Source organism: Manacus candei, unplaced genomic scaffold, assembly GCF_025592945.1.
Source record: "Manacus candei isolate 608988 ecotype Guabito, Panama unplaced genomic scaffold, ASM2559294v1 h1tg000050l, whole genome shotgun sequence".
Lineage (NCBI taxonomy): Eukaryota > Metazoa > Chordata > Aves > Passeriformes > Pipridae > Manacus > Manacus candei.
Window position 1 is genome coordinate 36,464,362 of NW_026138098.1, and position 16,205 is coordinate 36,480,566.

The 16,205-nt window shown below is 48.4% G+C and overlaps 1 protein-coding gene across 4 annotated transcripts in view; it reads right to left on the minus strand.

Moving 5' to 3' along the window:
- The window catches only part of PRKG1 (protein kinase cGMP-dependent 1), a 377,420-nt gene that overhangs the window by 194,244 nt on the left and 166,971 nt on the right, over positions 1-16,205 (minus strand). For all 4 annotated transcript variants that reach the window (XM_051799629.1, XM_051799628.1, XM_051799630.1 and 1 more), the window contains one exon: positions 12,613-12,726. In XM_051799629.1, coding sequence (XP_051655589.1) covers positions 12,613-12,726 — 114 coding nt within the window. The remainder of the gene's footprint in view (positions 1-12,612; positions 12,727-16,205) is intronic.

The window sequence follows — 16,205 nt, forward strand, 5'->3', positions numbered from 1 at the left end:
TGTGGGACAGGGCCCAGAGAGGGGCAGGATTTCCATCCCCTGGGGTTTCAGGACCTGTCTGCACAAAGCTGCCCTGGTAGAGCCTCTCCAGGAGGAGGTTGGACAGGGATTGCTGGGGTCCTTTCCAACCAAGAGGAGCCAGGATCAATACAGAGGTGTCTGCTCATCACAGATACACCACTTCAGTCTCCTCTCCATGCAAAGCACAGCAGCCTTCAACTGCTCCCCTACATCAGCTAAATTTTCCTAAATTCCCCTTATTTCCTCCTTTTTCCTCAGTTCCACCTTTGCATTATTTAGATGCACCTTGGACCAACCTGGGATAGTGGGAGGTGTCCCTGCCCAGGGCAGGGGGCTGGAATGAGCTGAGCTTGAAAGTCCCTTCCAACCCAGACCATGTAATGATTCTGTGATTAAGATGAGCATAAGATGATCTCCCATCCAACTCAAACCATTCTGGGATTCCATGATTCTGACTCCGCTGCAGAAGGAAGAAATCAATTTTCCTGCAGTTCCCATTAGACTGTAATTACCATGTCAAGGAAGGTGTGTGGGGTCTGTGGGAGATTCTGCTCATCCCCAGGCCCCACCAAACTGATGTGCTGCAGCTCCTGCTCAGCACCCACAGAACTGTTTGTGTTTGTGCCTGAGGAGATGTGACAGGCTTTGATAACAACTCCTGTCAGATATCCCCGAGCAGGGATGTTACAACAGCACAGAACAAAGCCAACTTTGCTCTTCTGCAGAGAGGATCTGACAACAATAAATCTATATTTGGGATGTCTGGCAAAGAAAGAATCACAGAAGTGTTGGGAAATGCTGGAGGATCACAAAAGCACAGGGAAAAAAATGCAAGGCACAAAACCCGCTCTGAAGTGGTTCAAGAGCCTCCTCAAGCAGAGGACACGGGAACTCATCAGATGCCAAGGGGCTTTGAAGTGGAGAGGGTGGGAGGGGTGGGCCAGGAAGGTGGGAGAGCCACGTCCCAGCTCTGTCTGTGCTGCCAGCACCCCGAGGGGTCTGGGCAAGGGCTCACCCCTCTGGAATGGGGCTGGTGACATCCACACACCCACCACGAGGCATTTTCACCCCCCAGGATGCCAAGCTCAGGCAGTTCCTGTCCCCCACACCAACCCTCAGCCCACAAGTGCTCCTCCTTCCCCCTCCTTGCCATCTCCTGCCCTGCAGCACATCAACACTCCTACTCCTTGGTGCCATCTGTGAACTCACTGAGGGTGCACTCGGTGCCCCATCCAGGTCATCAATACAGACACTATCATTGATGATCTGGACAAGGGCACCAAACGTTGGCAAATCCCCAAATGCTTCAACACTGACACTCCACCACAAAGACGTTCTTCCCTTTGCCTTGCCCTTGAAATAAAATCTAAGTTTAAAAAGACAGGCCCTGAGCTGGGCACGTTGTGGGAATTTAATCTGTCTCTATTCCTGGCTTCTACTCCGGGTAAGGTGGGCAGAGTAACCCGAGAGCTGAAAAAGCAAGAAATAAAGACAATTCGAGTTCTTCAAAGCCAGCAAGGCTTTTGCCTTGTTCAGATCTCTGCACTTGGCTTTCAGTGCTATCTGAGCTGCTCAGCTGGCTCCAAATGTCTGGAGTTCAATGCAAATGCCTCGAGTTCAACTCAATTCCCATCAAAAAAACACTTCAGGGCATCCAGGACGTGTCAGAGGAAAAGAGGAGACAGTTTTAAAGTGGCATCTGCACTTTCTGCTGTTTACAGAGCCCTGAAAAACCAAAGGACTAACAAAATCTAGTTGAGCCTCTGCCCACACTCCTCATTCCTCTGGTTAATTAAAAACGAGACACTATTTAAATCTCATTTCCTCGAACTGGGCTTCAGGCAGAGGCTGAAAAGGGCAAAGCTTCACCAAACCCATTTCAAACACTCCTGACTTTGATATTCAGAAGTAAAGGTTCTCACAAATAACTTCAGAGGAGTGAATGCAGCTGTCAAGATTCCGTTGTCTGGGTGGGTTTTATTGCAGCCTAAAGATAAATAAAAGTGCTCCCGTTCCGAGTCCATTCCCTGAGAAGATGCAATTCATGGAATATAATGAGTTTTTCAAACATGGAATATAGAGAACTTGTTTGGAGCCTTGTTTTGGTTTTTTTTTTTAATTAAAAAGCCTATCTGCCGTTTTGTCAATTTACTTGGTATCCAAGTGCTTTTAAGCACTGGCACTTAAATAATATGAAATCCATCTTTGCCAGGAACCTTTAGAGCTGATAAGTGCAAGTAAATTACACGCTTTTCTACACCATCCCAAACCTGAGTTGGGCTTTATTGGGGAGCTGGGGGGGCTCAGCCTGGAGAAAAGGAGGCTCAGGGGGGACCTTCTGGCTCTGCAAGTCCCTGACAGGAGGGGGGAGCCGGGGGGGGTCGGGCTCTGCTCCCAGGGAACAAGGGACAGGAGGAGAGGGAACGGCCTCCAGCTGTGCCAGGGGAGGCTCAGGTTGGCCAGGAGGAGGAATTTGTTGCTGGAAAGGGTGGTGAGGCCTTGGCAGGGGCTGCCCAGGGAGGTTTGGAGTGCCCATCCCTGGAGGTGTCCCAGGAAGGCCTGGCCGTGGCACTCAGTGCTCTGGGCTGGGGGACAAGGTGGGCATCGGGCACAGGGGGGACTCCATGGGCTGGGAAATCTTTTCCAACACACACTGATCCTGTGTCTCTCTGATTCCCTGATTACTGCACCAGAAGTTTCCCAGCACTGCAAGTTCCCAGTTACTTCCCCCTGACTGATGCAAGCTGCCACAAGCCAATGGATTTGTGCTGGAAGGTCGAGAGCAGTTGTTTTGTCCCGGAGCGTTTGCAGCTGAGCGGGCTGGGAAGTCCAATGAGTCCCCAGAAACACAGTGGGATTTTCAGCTCCTATCAAGAATTCTGCTTCCCACAGGAACTGGCACTGCTGGGCAGCACCAAGCAGCAGTGACACAGAGCTGGGGCAGAGGAAGCCTTGCTCTTGTACAGCTCAAGCTGCCCTACACAGCCACCTCCCTCACTTCAGTCTCCCTTCAATGCTTGTTCATGTAAAAATCCCACTTCAAACGACATCCATGAAACCAGGACACCAAACAGCTCCCCTGTAGAAGTGCAAAGGCAATCCAAGTACAGCCAGGGGGTCAGGAATAAAGATGAGGAACTGAATGCTACAGAAGGAATAGATTTCCCTTTATCAGCACAGGAATTGTCTGCAAAACCCCTGCAGGGCTGCTCCTGGTTCCCCCAGGCTGGAGTTCCACCCTGACAGCACACCAGGGAGATGAAGCCCTGGCATGTGGAGTCACAGCAGTGCCCTTAAAAACCTTCCAGGGACCTTCATTCCTGCAGGACACACCCCCAGGGCCATGGGAGAGCTGGGGGGGTTCACCTGGAGAAGAGAAGGCTCCAGGGAGACCTGGGAGCCCCTTCCAGGGCCTAAAGGGGCTCCAGGAGAGCTGGAGAGGGACTGGGGACAAGGGATGGAGGGACAGGACACAGGGAATGGCTTCCCACTGCCAGACACTCATAAACCAGCTGGGACACAGGCCAGGCTTTGGGATCTCATCCCTTTGTGGAGTTTAAACCACCTTTTTCCCCCTTTTCCACGACTTCTGGTAGCCCTGTGTCCCTAAAGCAGTATTTTCATTCACATGGACTGTAAAATCTTCTTTTATTTTCCAATCATCCCTGAAATACTCAGCCCCAGGGCAATTTCCCAGCAAATGGCTCTTTAGGATCCCAACCTCTGGCTTTAATCAGCATTTAACCCTTTACCTCCTAAAAGGAACCAAACCAGCTCCAAACTTGTGCAGATCATCCTAAGGATGACCCCCAAGCTCTGGAGCCAGGCTGGGAGAGCTGGGGGGGTTCCCCTGGAGAAGAGAAGGCTCCAGGGAGACCTGAGAGCCCCTTCCAGGGCCTAAAGGGCATTTGGCACCCTAATATTGAAAAGGATTCCAAGATATTGGAAAATCCCTGTACTGGCCACAGGGATGTCACTGCACAATTCTGTGAGTGGTTCCTGTTCTTTACACAAATTAATCTCTGGCCTTTCACATTTTACACTTAATAATAAAAAGAAATATTAATCAAAAGAAACTTTCTGTGGAGCTCCCAGGACTTCCATGTGCTCAGTGGTTACAAGCTCAGTTCTGAGGGGATTGTACTCCTCAATTAGGAGAATTTACAGACTGCAGGTTCACCTGAATATTTTGGGAAAGGCTGAGAAGTGGGTCAGCCCTCAAAGCGAGCAGGACACCGAGTTTGCCCGAAGGAATTCATGATTCCCAAAGGTAAATCAGCAACAAGAGGGTGAAAAGCAGGAATAAATCCAGCAGCAAAGTTAGCAGTGCAGTAGGACAGACATGTTTTCCCCCCTCTATTCTGTTTTCCCATCCATTCAGTCCAAGCTCCACCAGGCTGTAACACAGCACATGGCACAGCCATCTGCTCCACCAACACCTCCTGCTCCCAAAATAGCCAGCCCCCCCCAAAGGAGAGCAGGGACCGCCTTCCCAACCAGCCACCTACTTCCAGCAGCAGCTCCAGCAGCTCTGGCAGCCACAACAAACTCCACAGGCCCTCCTGGCTTCCCACAAAAGCTGCTCTCCATCCCCTCCCAAGTAATCCCACACGTGCTGCCTGCTCATCTCCCCCTGGAAGAGTCCAAGGCCAGGGTGGAGCAATCTGGGATAGAGGGAGGTGTCCCTGCCCATGGCAGGGGTGGGATGGGATGAGCTTTAAGGTCCTTTCCAACCCAAACCAGTCTGGGAGTCTGTGATATCCCCTCTGTCCCCTCTCCTGCTGCAAGCTGTGCTCCTCCAGGGATGTCCTAGGGAAGATTCCCTGCCCTGCCCCTGTCCCAAACCCACCAGAGGGGTGCCCTGCCCTGCTCTGAGCTCCAAAGTCCTGCAAAACCAGGAAACAAAACCAGGGAGTATCTAAGAATCATTTTAGTATCAGTGTTCACCCACCTGTTCTGCCACAACAACCCCACAATTTGGCAAAGGAGGGAGGGGAGAATACAAATTAAAAATAATCACCAGTGAATTCCATAGCAGATTTAACACTGAAAAAATCTTACTCTTTGCTGGGGGCTGGAGAGATCTGGAGCTCTGGTTGCTGCCACAGCAGCAGAGGCAGCAGGATCATCCTGGTGCAACAGGACAAGGGCACTGGAGATGGTGCTGCTCCATCCTGGCTCCAAGCAACACAAACTGCAGCCCATTTACTGGCTGGGAACATATCAGAGCTTCTGGTTGGGAGAATTGTTTTCTGATTCCCTTAATGGAAGTTTATTGGAAGTGATGGACTTCAAACATAGGGAAGCACAGCTCCTCCAACACAGAAAGGTATAATCAAATCTTGACATTAATCCAGTGTAACTCAGAAAGAAACCCGGAGCTACCGTGGGGAAAATAATCTGTGCAAACTCTGCTTTTATGGGCAGCAGCAAAAGCAGCACAGGGTGCTTTCCCTTCGTCTGAAGAGGCTTTAGAGACCAGAAGGTGGGAGTTGCTTTGGTTCTGAAGCACAAATTGAGCAGTTCTGGGTCTGTCTTGGTACCCAGCAGCTTTTTGTCCCCCAGTTAGTGCCAGGAAATAGCCTAGAGAAGAAACTTTCTGACAGTGGTGAGGCACAAGCAGACCCTGGGCAGGGTGTTGTGTTTTCATCTGAGCAAAGCCCATAAATTCCTTATCAATGGCAAATACTTCCATTCTATCCTCTGGTTTCTCAGCCTCTGCTCACACCAAAGGTTTGGTCCTTAGCAAAGTTCAGGCCCCTCATTTATCACAACTGCTCTGGCCATATTTCATAAATCAGCAACATCTCCAGTGGCACCTCTAAAAGGGGGTGACAGTGAAGCTCTTGTGAACTAATTATTTGACAGCTGCTGTAAATATTAATTAACTCTTCAAGGGCTGCACAGACAAAGTCATCATTTGCTTCTAACTGTGTTTAACAGGGCTGGTTTCTCAGGTGATTCAACTCTGCTGTCAAACCAACAGGAAAAACATCCACAGAATTGTTTCAAAACAACCCAAGTGCTTCATTTCCCCTGCCTGGTGACAATCACACTTCTTCTGTATCACACACAACAAACAGCACTTTATTATTATCTATCATTACTTTATTTGCTCTGGCAAACAGAGTTTTTAACCTTGGATTTAACCCTGACAGCTCTTCCCTACAATTAAATGCCCAGTTTTAAAGCTGTCTGTGATGTCTGAACCTCCAGGTGTTGGAGCAAAGTTCCTCAAGGATTTTTCTGGGCTGAACAGTTTTACAGAACTTTCTCTCTCTGGGTATTTGACCTCATTCTAAAATCAAATTAGATTTTCCAGTGCTCCATTTGCACATTTGGCTGCAACAAGTTTTCAAACCCCATTCCTACAAAGCTGGGAGAGCTGGGGGGGTTCACCTGGAGAAGAGAAGGCTCCAGGGAGAGCTGAGAGCCCCTTGCAGGGCCTAAAGGGGCTCCAGGAGAGCTGGAGAGGGACTGGGGACAAGGCATGGAGGGACAGGACACAGGGAATGGCTTCCCAGTGCCAGAGGGCAGGGATAGATGGGATATTGGGAAGGAATTGTTCCCTGGGAGGGTGAGGAGGCCCTGGGCCAGGTTGCCCAGAGAAGCTGTGGCTGCCCCTGGATCCCTGGAAGTGTCCAAGGCCAGATTGGAGCAACCTGGGCTAGTGGAAGGTGTTGGGGTTGGAACTGGATGAGCTTTAAGGTCCCTTCCAACCCAAACCATTCCATAATTCCAGGAAATAGATGCTTTCTGCTGGACCTTGCATTTGGCACCCCTGGTAACACATAAGGAGAGGTGGAGTCTTATTCTGACTTAAACACCAAGCCCCAAAATTTGGAAGTTTCATTCTCTGTTCTCTTTCCCTTCCCCTTTCAGTGTTTCTAACAGAAAAGCTCAGAAACAATACAAAATCCCACACACTCAGTTCCTGAGAATCCCCAGGCTGAAAGAAAAAGCAACTTATAAATAAGGAAGGTGCAAGCTCTGGCAAGATCTTATTTGTTTCTCTGAAGAAATGCATTTTTTCCCCCATTTTATTGGATCAATGCATTAATTTCAAGGCTGTTGAGTCCCTGGGTTGGGAGCAGCTGCAGTTGGAGCTGCAGAAGTGAGGGATGGCTTATAAGGAATTGGCAGTGTGGGTTTTTCCTTCTTTGATTTGAGCTGTTACTAAACCCAAGAAACCCCCAGGGCTCACCTGCAGCTCCTTTGACTGTTCTCAGGGGTGTTTGTGCTGCCTTTGTTCCTGAGCAAATCTCCCCTGTCTCTCAAAGTCCTTAATTAGGCCTTTTAATCAAAAAAACCCCCCAATTCTTTCTTTTCCTTTTCTTTGGGTTTATTTGTTCAGTTTTCAGGATGGGAGATGTTGCAGTTTTCTGCGCCTCATTTGACTGGAATTGGGGGTGGGTTTTACTTTTCTCTCTATTTTCTGTTTTCCTATTAAATTTATTCAGGATTAGCTTTGTCCCAGTGCCCAGAGTTTTCCCCTTGATCCTTGTGCTTCTCTAATACTGTTCTTTTCTTTATTGGTTCACCTGCAGCTGCTTAGGAGGAGAAATATCCATGTGAAATGTCTTTTCCAGCATTTTCTTCCCAACATTTCCCAGACAGAACTTTCTGTATTAAGACTTCTCAGAGCTGAAAGCCTGAATAGGAGACATTTCAATGGGCATTCCTCAAACTCCTGAAGGGATAAGGATCAGTCAGGATAAGGAATAACCCCAAAGCTGCCACAGCAGTTTTGAGGTTTTGAGCAAAGTGGGGACTTGAATCTTGAGGTGCCAGAACTGCATCAAGTGTAAAAACAAAATAATCCCTGGATTTTGGAAGGAAATCAGTTTAAACACTGGCTTGATACCCAAGCCCAGGGTGGGTCATTCTGTCTCCACCACACCCTTCCTATTTAAAAACAACTAATAATCCAATTAAGTATCAAGACATTGATACTTATTTCCTTTATTTTTTTTTTGCCCTGTTTCCTTCCCCAGCTCTGATTTTTTCCCACAGGCCTGGCAACGTTTTGGGCTCCCAACAAACCCAGGGGGTGGATGAATTTTCCACTGTGCTTTTCCCATCCCAGACCATTCTCTCTTGGATCAGACTGTGTCTGCATTAACCTTTCAGCCAGGCCCCTGTGCTGGTCCCTCCTGAGCCCCAGAGATGCCATCCTGCAGCTGCTCCTGTCTCCTCAACAGCAAGAGGAGGAAAAAACTTCCTGCCCGTTGTTCTCAACATCATCTCCTCGTTATCATCCCCTTGGAGGAATAATCCAATCCCATTTTGTTGCATTACCTGGCAAAACCCATAAAGGTCAAAGAAAAATACGGTGCCAGGGAGGGTTTAAATTACTTTCTCCAAGGATAAATCCATTTATCTCCACCCAGGGCACTCTGCTCTGGCCATCCTGGGTGTCCTGAAGTAATGGCAGAAAGGTTTTAATCAAATGGCTGAATATGTAAAGACAGCCTTCTTTCCAAGGGGTGTGACTGTTTGAAGAAGATCTGAGCTCCTGTAATTGTTAGAGGAGAAACACAAAGCCAACATCCTTCTCCAGGGCTTTTAATGAGGCTCTGCAGGTTTAATTGGCAGCTGCTGTTGCCTTATTTTTCCTTGCAAATAACCCGGGTTACCAAGCTCCTTGGAAAAGTTCTGTAATTTCTGGGGCTGCAACTACCAGCACACAGGACTCTATTAAATAAAAAAAACCCCAGCAGTGGAAAATTCAAACTCATCCAAGCTTGGCAAGGAATTGCTAAACTCCTGCCTTAATCCCACTGTGCCACACGGAGTTCTGTACAATTAGCACTGCTGGCAAGAGGGGGAGAGCTTGAGAAAGTGGCTTTTGAGGAGCAGAAAAGAGATTTCCATAATTTAGAGTTTAACAGCCTCAGCCTGTGCTTGCTTTTTTGCTCACAGTCCCCCTCAAAGCACAGGCTGGTGCTGAGTGTGTAACTCCCCTGCAAAGGGCAGCCTGTGGAAGGTTCCTACTGGAATTTTGCTCCCAGGAGAATCCATTTCAGATGCTAAAGCTACCCCTGGAATAACCACAACATCCTGAGAAGATGAAGAATCCACTCCTTTCACAAAATCAGTGCTGCCCAAAATCACCTGTAAAAGTCCTGCTGAACTCTGCTCCACACACTATCCAAGAAGAATGAGAGCTACAGCACAAGAAAAACATCTTGTCTATCAGCAAATGAAAGTTTTTTTACTCAGCCTGAATTCAGCTGGGGGTAATTTTGTCTTTTTTAAGCTTTTTTTTACCTGACCTCTCCTCGTTCCTTCTCCCCCCCACGTTACCAGTAAGGGGGGATCAGAGACATCGTTGTAGGTGTGACACAGTTTATCCCTAAGGAGTGGAGTTCTCCTTTTTCTAATGCACTGGATTAAATTATTTGTTGGAATCAGGGAGGAAAGCCTGTGATTCTGCCTTAAATTGCATCAAGGTTTGCATGTAGGCACCAGAGAGCTCAGGGTAATCAATGCAGACAGAGGAAGGAAGGAGCTGCTGGTTTGGATTTCCCTGGCTGTGCAGTGGAAGCTGATCTGTGAACAGCAGTGATTCACAAAGCCTGAGCAGTGACATCCTTGGGACACACTGACCAGTTGCCACCAGAAGAAAAAAAAAGACAAATCAAAAAAACAAACCCAAAAAAGTACTATTATTTTTTCTGTAATAGCAGGGAATAAAAAGCAAATGCTTCAGAACAACAACAGCCAGAAATCAGATGTCAAAAATCATCCAGTTGTCTTAAAACAAGGCCACGTGTCGTGAGATGAGTCCCTGCCTTCCTCAGTGCTCCTCAACACCAAGGCTTTGGTTGCTCTTCCTCCCCAGGCCCTGCTCAGCCCCCATCCTGCCTTCCTTTGAGACAGGAATAATTGTGACAAAATATTCTAATGGTTCTCTCGGGGCAGGCTTTCAAAAGACCTGGATTGCCTTATTAAAGAGGCCCTTCTGAAACAGGAGTCAGATCAGAATCATTACATTTTAATGTCTTCTAAATCTTAGGGAAAAGACAAAGCCCTCCTGGGGTGATTTATGCCTTTGAGTTGCTCCTCCAGAGCGAGCAGCAGCTCAGGAGCCCGTGTAGACTAAACACAGTGACACTAAAATCTTCATTATTTACAAAGCCAGTGCCAGGGTACAGAGAGAAACGAGTTCCAGCCAGAGCTGCCACTCAGCTGCCACATCCTCCCAGCCCCTGTGCAGGGCTGGGCCTCACACCCCAAAAACCCACCCTGCACTCAGTCCCTGCTGCAGCCCCATCGCCCAGAAAGGAATCCTGAATGTCCTGCTAAGGAGCTACACACATCAAAATGTGGGTAAAAATTCCCTCCTGATGCTCTGGAGGGAATGGGAATCCACCTCCTGAAAACTGGGAAGCCCCAAGTGTTTCTCTGAGTGAGAGCTGGGTGATGCTCCTTCCACCACAGTCACCAGCAGTTCATGCCTGCTGAGACAAACCTGCTCAGAGTCACCCCCCAGATGGAATGGACTATTTCCTGGGGTTTGCCTTTCTACAGATCCATGGCATTTATTTCTCATTTAGCTGGGGGCACAGGCAGGAGCTGGGAGCTGTTTGTACCCATTGAAGTCAATCCTACACCCTGAAGTGATCTGAGCTCCTCCCCGACCTCGGCTCAGTCGGGTCGAGCTCGAGCAGTTCCCCTGTCACCTGGAAGGATATAAAGCCCATTGCAATCACAACTGGTTCTCACTTGAGCAGTAACGAGAGAGAAAAAGACCTAAAAGTCCCTTGCTGGCTTTGGGAATGAGATTCCAAATGTGGCAGAAGAAGGTGCAGGATTATAAATGTACGACCCTGGTGGGGAAGGGACAGAGAGTAACAAATACAGACACCTCTGGGGAAGGGACAGAGAGGAACAACCACAGACACCTCTTCCTCAAGGCAACAGCTCTCTGAAGGTGCCTGGAGCACTGATCTTACTCCTGCCCCCAATTTAACCAGGGAAAGAGGATTTGGCACAACTCAGTGCCCAGTGGCAACCTGGAATTTTGCTCCAGAGAAGAGATTTAGGACGTGGGAAAGGCAGTGGGAGCAAAACTGCCAGGACAAACTGCTGCAGTTTGATTTCCTGGGGGAGACCCCAGACAAGGAGGGGAAAAGGGACACAGGAGTAGGGTGGCTGTGCAGGATTACACAAGGATGGGATCCTGGCAGTAGAGGATCAGGTGCCTTTTAGCTCTGCATTCCTAAAGGGAACTAAACAACCACCATCCTCTCGTTGCCCTTTCTAGGATTCAGCCATTCCCCCTCTGTCTCTGCTCTTCCTGACTTTCTCTGATTGTGTTTATCACACAAGCTGCTCATTTATCAGCACCCCCGACACCCCAAACCTTCCCCTGGACAGAGAAATGGGCTGTACAGGGATGAGGCACCAAGGGAGCAGAGGGGGGATCAGCAATTCCCAATCCCAGCCGTGTTCCTGCTGCTTCCTTGCTGGACTGGGGGAAGGAGGTGGAGCCCTCCCAGCAGAGCAGCCCAACACTCTGGAGGTCTGTGGGGCTGCCCCAGAGCTGAGCACAGCTTACCCTGCACATTTCCTGCATTATTTGGGACAACTGCCTGCGTTGTAGCCAAGATTTCCCTGGGATAACCAGTGCAAGGTCTGCACAGGTGACAATGGAATCTCTCAGTGCCCTGCTCCAGAACTCGGGAACAGCACGTCCTTCACACAAGAATCCAGTTCTCTTCCCCTGTTTTGTCATTTCTGCCCATTTGTTCTTGTCCTTTCTCTCTCTTTTCGAAGGAAAATGAGGTATTTGTAAAAGGCCTTTTTCTGGACAGAGATTCATTCCCAGGCCTCATTATTCTGGGACTTGTCTTTGTATTATTCTACCCCATCTGTACCCTTCTAACCTCTCCCCTACAGCATCTTAAAACCACACAACTATTTATCATCTCCTATAAAACCTCTCTGCTTAAGACACCATCATAAACTCTGATCCCTCAGGATCAGGGAGGGCTGTGGCACCAAATATCCCAAATCCCAACTATCCATCCGAATTTAGAGGAAAATGTATTTATGCTGTATTTCTGTGATTTATTTCCTCCCCCTAATTGAGCAACTCCAGCCTTTGCCCAGGACACTCATAAAAGAAATCAGATTACAGGAGAAGTGCTGAAGAGTTTAGAGCAGGGGGTCAAGTGGCATCCAGGGTGGGTTTTTTTCCTGATTTATTTTAGTCAGCTTAGTGCAGAAAATTTGTCCTGAACAGACACTAAGCTTGACTTACTGAAGACTTATGAGGTCAGAAATGCTCTTCTAAGCCACAAAAACATAAATACCATGAGATTCAGCAGGAATTGTAAGGAAAACTATGAGATGAGCTCCTCTGCATGAGGGAAATCAACCCGAGGTTCCTGAGGGAGCAAAAATGAGCAGCCAAATCCAGGGAAGCGCTTCCTCTGCACCTCCTCCCTGCTCCCAGTGGCTAAATCCCACCCTAAAATCCACACCTCTCATGACTGAAGAAAGCAAAACAGCTGCCAGAGGCTGTAACTCCAAGGCAGAGGTGAGAAAATCCCAAGGAAACCCCGACATCCCAAACGTTCTTACTTTTGACAGTGGCGGTCCGGGTGCAGTTGTAGAGGATGGCCAGCTCCCCAAAAACCTTGCCAGGCCCCATGGTGCACAGCTTCACTCCTTCCTTTGTCACTTCAACCTTCCCATCTGGGAGAGAAAGAAAAGAAAAAAAAATGTTTTAGAAAGGAAAGGAAATTTCAGACTTAAGTTTTTTAAATGTTATTTGCTTCAGGCCAGGCTGGAGCGACCTGGGATAGTGGGAGGTGTCCCTGGCCCTGGATGGGCTTTGAGGTCCCTTCCAGCCCAGTGAGTAAAACCACCTTGAAAAGGAATTTGAAAGCTTCAAACCAACTGTTGCCTGGAGAAGATTTCGACACGTGAGGGGTTTTTGAGGGGAGCATCTGTACAGTGAGGAAATGCAGACCACCGAGCCCCAAATTTCACATATTGCACTTCCAGGGGAAATTTCTCCTGATTCTTGTGCTCAAAAAGGACAAAAATTTAGGTCTTTAACACCCTACACGAAAACCACAGAGTAATTTTGCTCATTTTCACTGAGAAACTAATCCCTGGGAACACTCATCCATGATAAACAGGCTGCTATCAAAGGGAAAATGACTCTGACCCCTGGCCATCACTGAATTCCCATCTCCCTGGACCTTTCCTTCCTGAACATCTCATTTTATGAGAGGGAATCTGCTTTATCAGCTTACCCAGAGACCTGGGAGGGGGATTTAAAAGCGAGGGTTGAATGGCAAGAAAGGAGCTCAGGACCAAGCTGGGGGTTGGGAGTGACCAATCTTTTAAATTTCCAAGGACCTTTGAAAATAAGGAGAAGGGAAAAAAACAAGTGATGCAGCAGAGGACACACAATAAACCCCAATTCCATTCCTTTTATAGGCTAAATCCCCTTTAAAAGTAATTTTCCAAATTTTGGTTCCTTTCTTCCCACTCAGTATCCACCTAAGAAGAAGCACAAAAATAGACCTTTATCTCAAGGAGGCCCAACACCAACCTCTAATGGTGCCTCCCCCACTTCAGAGACTCCTAAAGGATTTTAAAGGATACATTTATTTATTTTTTAACAGAACCGAGTTCTTCAGCAGAGCTGAAAGGGGGATATTTCTGCAAAAAGCTCCCCAACAAATACCCCCCATCAGGGAATGACTTTCCCTCACTTTCAGCTCGTGGAGTGATGGAGATTTGAGCTGGAAAGCACCACATTGCACAGATGATTTTTACCACACACTGCATCAGCCATTCCCCCCCAGTGTGCAGGGAACATAGCGGGGAGGAAATTAAAATACCAATTTCCAAAGGACTGAGAAGATTGCCCAGCAAGAAATTGTGGGTATTGGCAAGAACAGGTAAAATGATGCTCTAAAAAAAACAAAGCCAAAGTCATTTCACTCGGAAAAGAGGGGATCAGCTTCCAAAAGGAAGGAGTTATTTAGATTTGAAGGCAATTATCCCACCCACTGTCACCTCTGTGCCTCAAGCAGCAGCTATGGAGTTAAGCAGGAAACTGGGAGCTTCAGGAAACACTTGGAAAACCACAAACTGCTCCAATTCAACCCAGTTTGTGTTTCACAGCAAACCCCAAAAGCCACTGATGGTTCCAATGCCTCGTGAGCCAGGACAGGGCTGGGCTGGGAAACAAGGACAGAAGCCGAAAAGCACCCCTTCCATGGCCTTGCCTTGGTTTATAATCTGAGATCTCCTGGCATGTGACTGAGCCATGGACACTCATAAACCAGCTGGGACACAGGCCAGGCTTTGGGATCTCATCACTCTGTGGAGTTCAAACCACCTTTTCCCCCCTTTTCCATCATTTCTGGTAGCCCTGTGTCCCCAAAGCAGTATTTTCACTCACATGAACTGTAAAATCTTCTTTTATTTTCCAATCATCCCTGAAATACTCAGCCCCAGGGCAATTTTCCAGCAAATGGCTCTTTAGGATCCCAACCTCTGGCTTTAATCAGCATTTAACCCTTTACCTCCTAAAAGGAACCAAACCAGCTCCAAACTTGTGCAGATCATCCTAAGGATGACCCCCAAGCTCTGGAGCCAGGCTGGGAGAGCTGGGGGGGTTCCCCTGGAGAAGAGAAGGCTCCAGGGAGAGCTGAGAGCCCCTTGCAGGGCCTAAAGGGGCTCCAGGAGAGCTGGAGAGGGACTGGGGACAAGGGATGGAGGGACAGGACACAGGGAATGGCTTCCCACTGCCAGAGAGTTAGATGGGATATGGGAAGGAATTGTTCCCCGTGAGGGTGGGGAGAAACTGGTCCAGGTTGCCCAGAGAAGCTGTGGCTGCCCCTGGATCCCTGGAAGTGTCCAAGGCCAGTTTGGGATCCCTGGGCTGGTGGAAGGTGTCCCTGCCCATGGCAGGGGGTGGAATGGGATGATCTTTAAGGTCCCTTCCAACCCAAACCGTTCCAGTGAAAGCAACCTCTGTCCTGCAGAGCATCAGTGGAGCTCCTACTCTGGCCCCACAGCCTCCTCCAGGCACAGGCAGGAACCCCTGCAGGAACACAAGGGATGCCTCAGCACAGTGACATTTGGGTTTTACCAGGGATTGGCCCCACAGGGTTCCCTGGAAGGACACTCTGCCCCAGCCCTGCAGCCTCTGGGCACAGCTGGACAGTCCTGGGAGAGCTTCAGGAATGAAGTGCCCAGCCTGGGAGAGGGTCAGAGCACAGTGAGCCCCTGGACAGCCACAAGGCTGGTGGTGTTTGCTGGCTCTGAGCCACCTCTGCTGCTCCTCCTGCCCTTTCCCAAAGTGCTTTTCCAGAGCTTTTCCTCCTCAAACACCGTGTTCTTCTACCAATCCCAGAGCAGCCCAGCAGGGACTTCATTACCAAAGAGCTGCTGCAGGAGAGAGCAGATCTCTTGGTTCAGAGCACACGAAGGAGAGGAGAGGTTGGCCAGGACAGCAGCCTGAGGAAGGCTGGAATTGAGAGGAGAAGGAATCCAATCCTTGACACCAGAGCAGGAGGAGGCTGCCCCTCCCTCCCTGGGGTTCAGTAATAAATGTGCTCCTTAATTATCATTTCTCGTCCTGGAGAAAGTCTCCCATTCTCCTGCTGGGTAATTAAGCAATGCAGGACACTAAACACCCACAATTACTCCTCAGGCCATGAGCAAAATTCACCTTTTGTGGAATTAAAGGGTTAAATACAGTGATAAAAGGGAATTTCCCCCTTTTCTCTTCCTCCCTGGCAGCCTACACAGAGCAGTTTTCCATGGAGGAGACAAACTGTTCCCTTGGATGGATCAAGCAGGTAAAGAAACCAAACAAAATGGTTTTGATCACAATATTGATCAATTAATGGAGATCCAGTTGCAACTTGCCTTGGCATCTCCACTAGATAAACACTAAATAATGCAAGGGATGCTCCAGGCAAGAAGACTGAAAATGCTGCATTTCTCCAAAATATTGAAATCAATGTTGTTATTTAATTCCCAGCTGAGCTGATTTTGGGGAGCTTTAACTGGCATCCAAACAATGCACTTTTCTGTCAGCTGTAAGAAACTATTCCACCATGATGGACAATGCAAGTGATTTTTCAAATAGAGCATGAAATAAAATAATAATCTCTGTGTCTTCTCGAGCATGGAGGGCTTAGGAA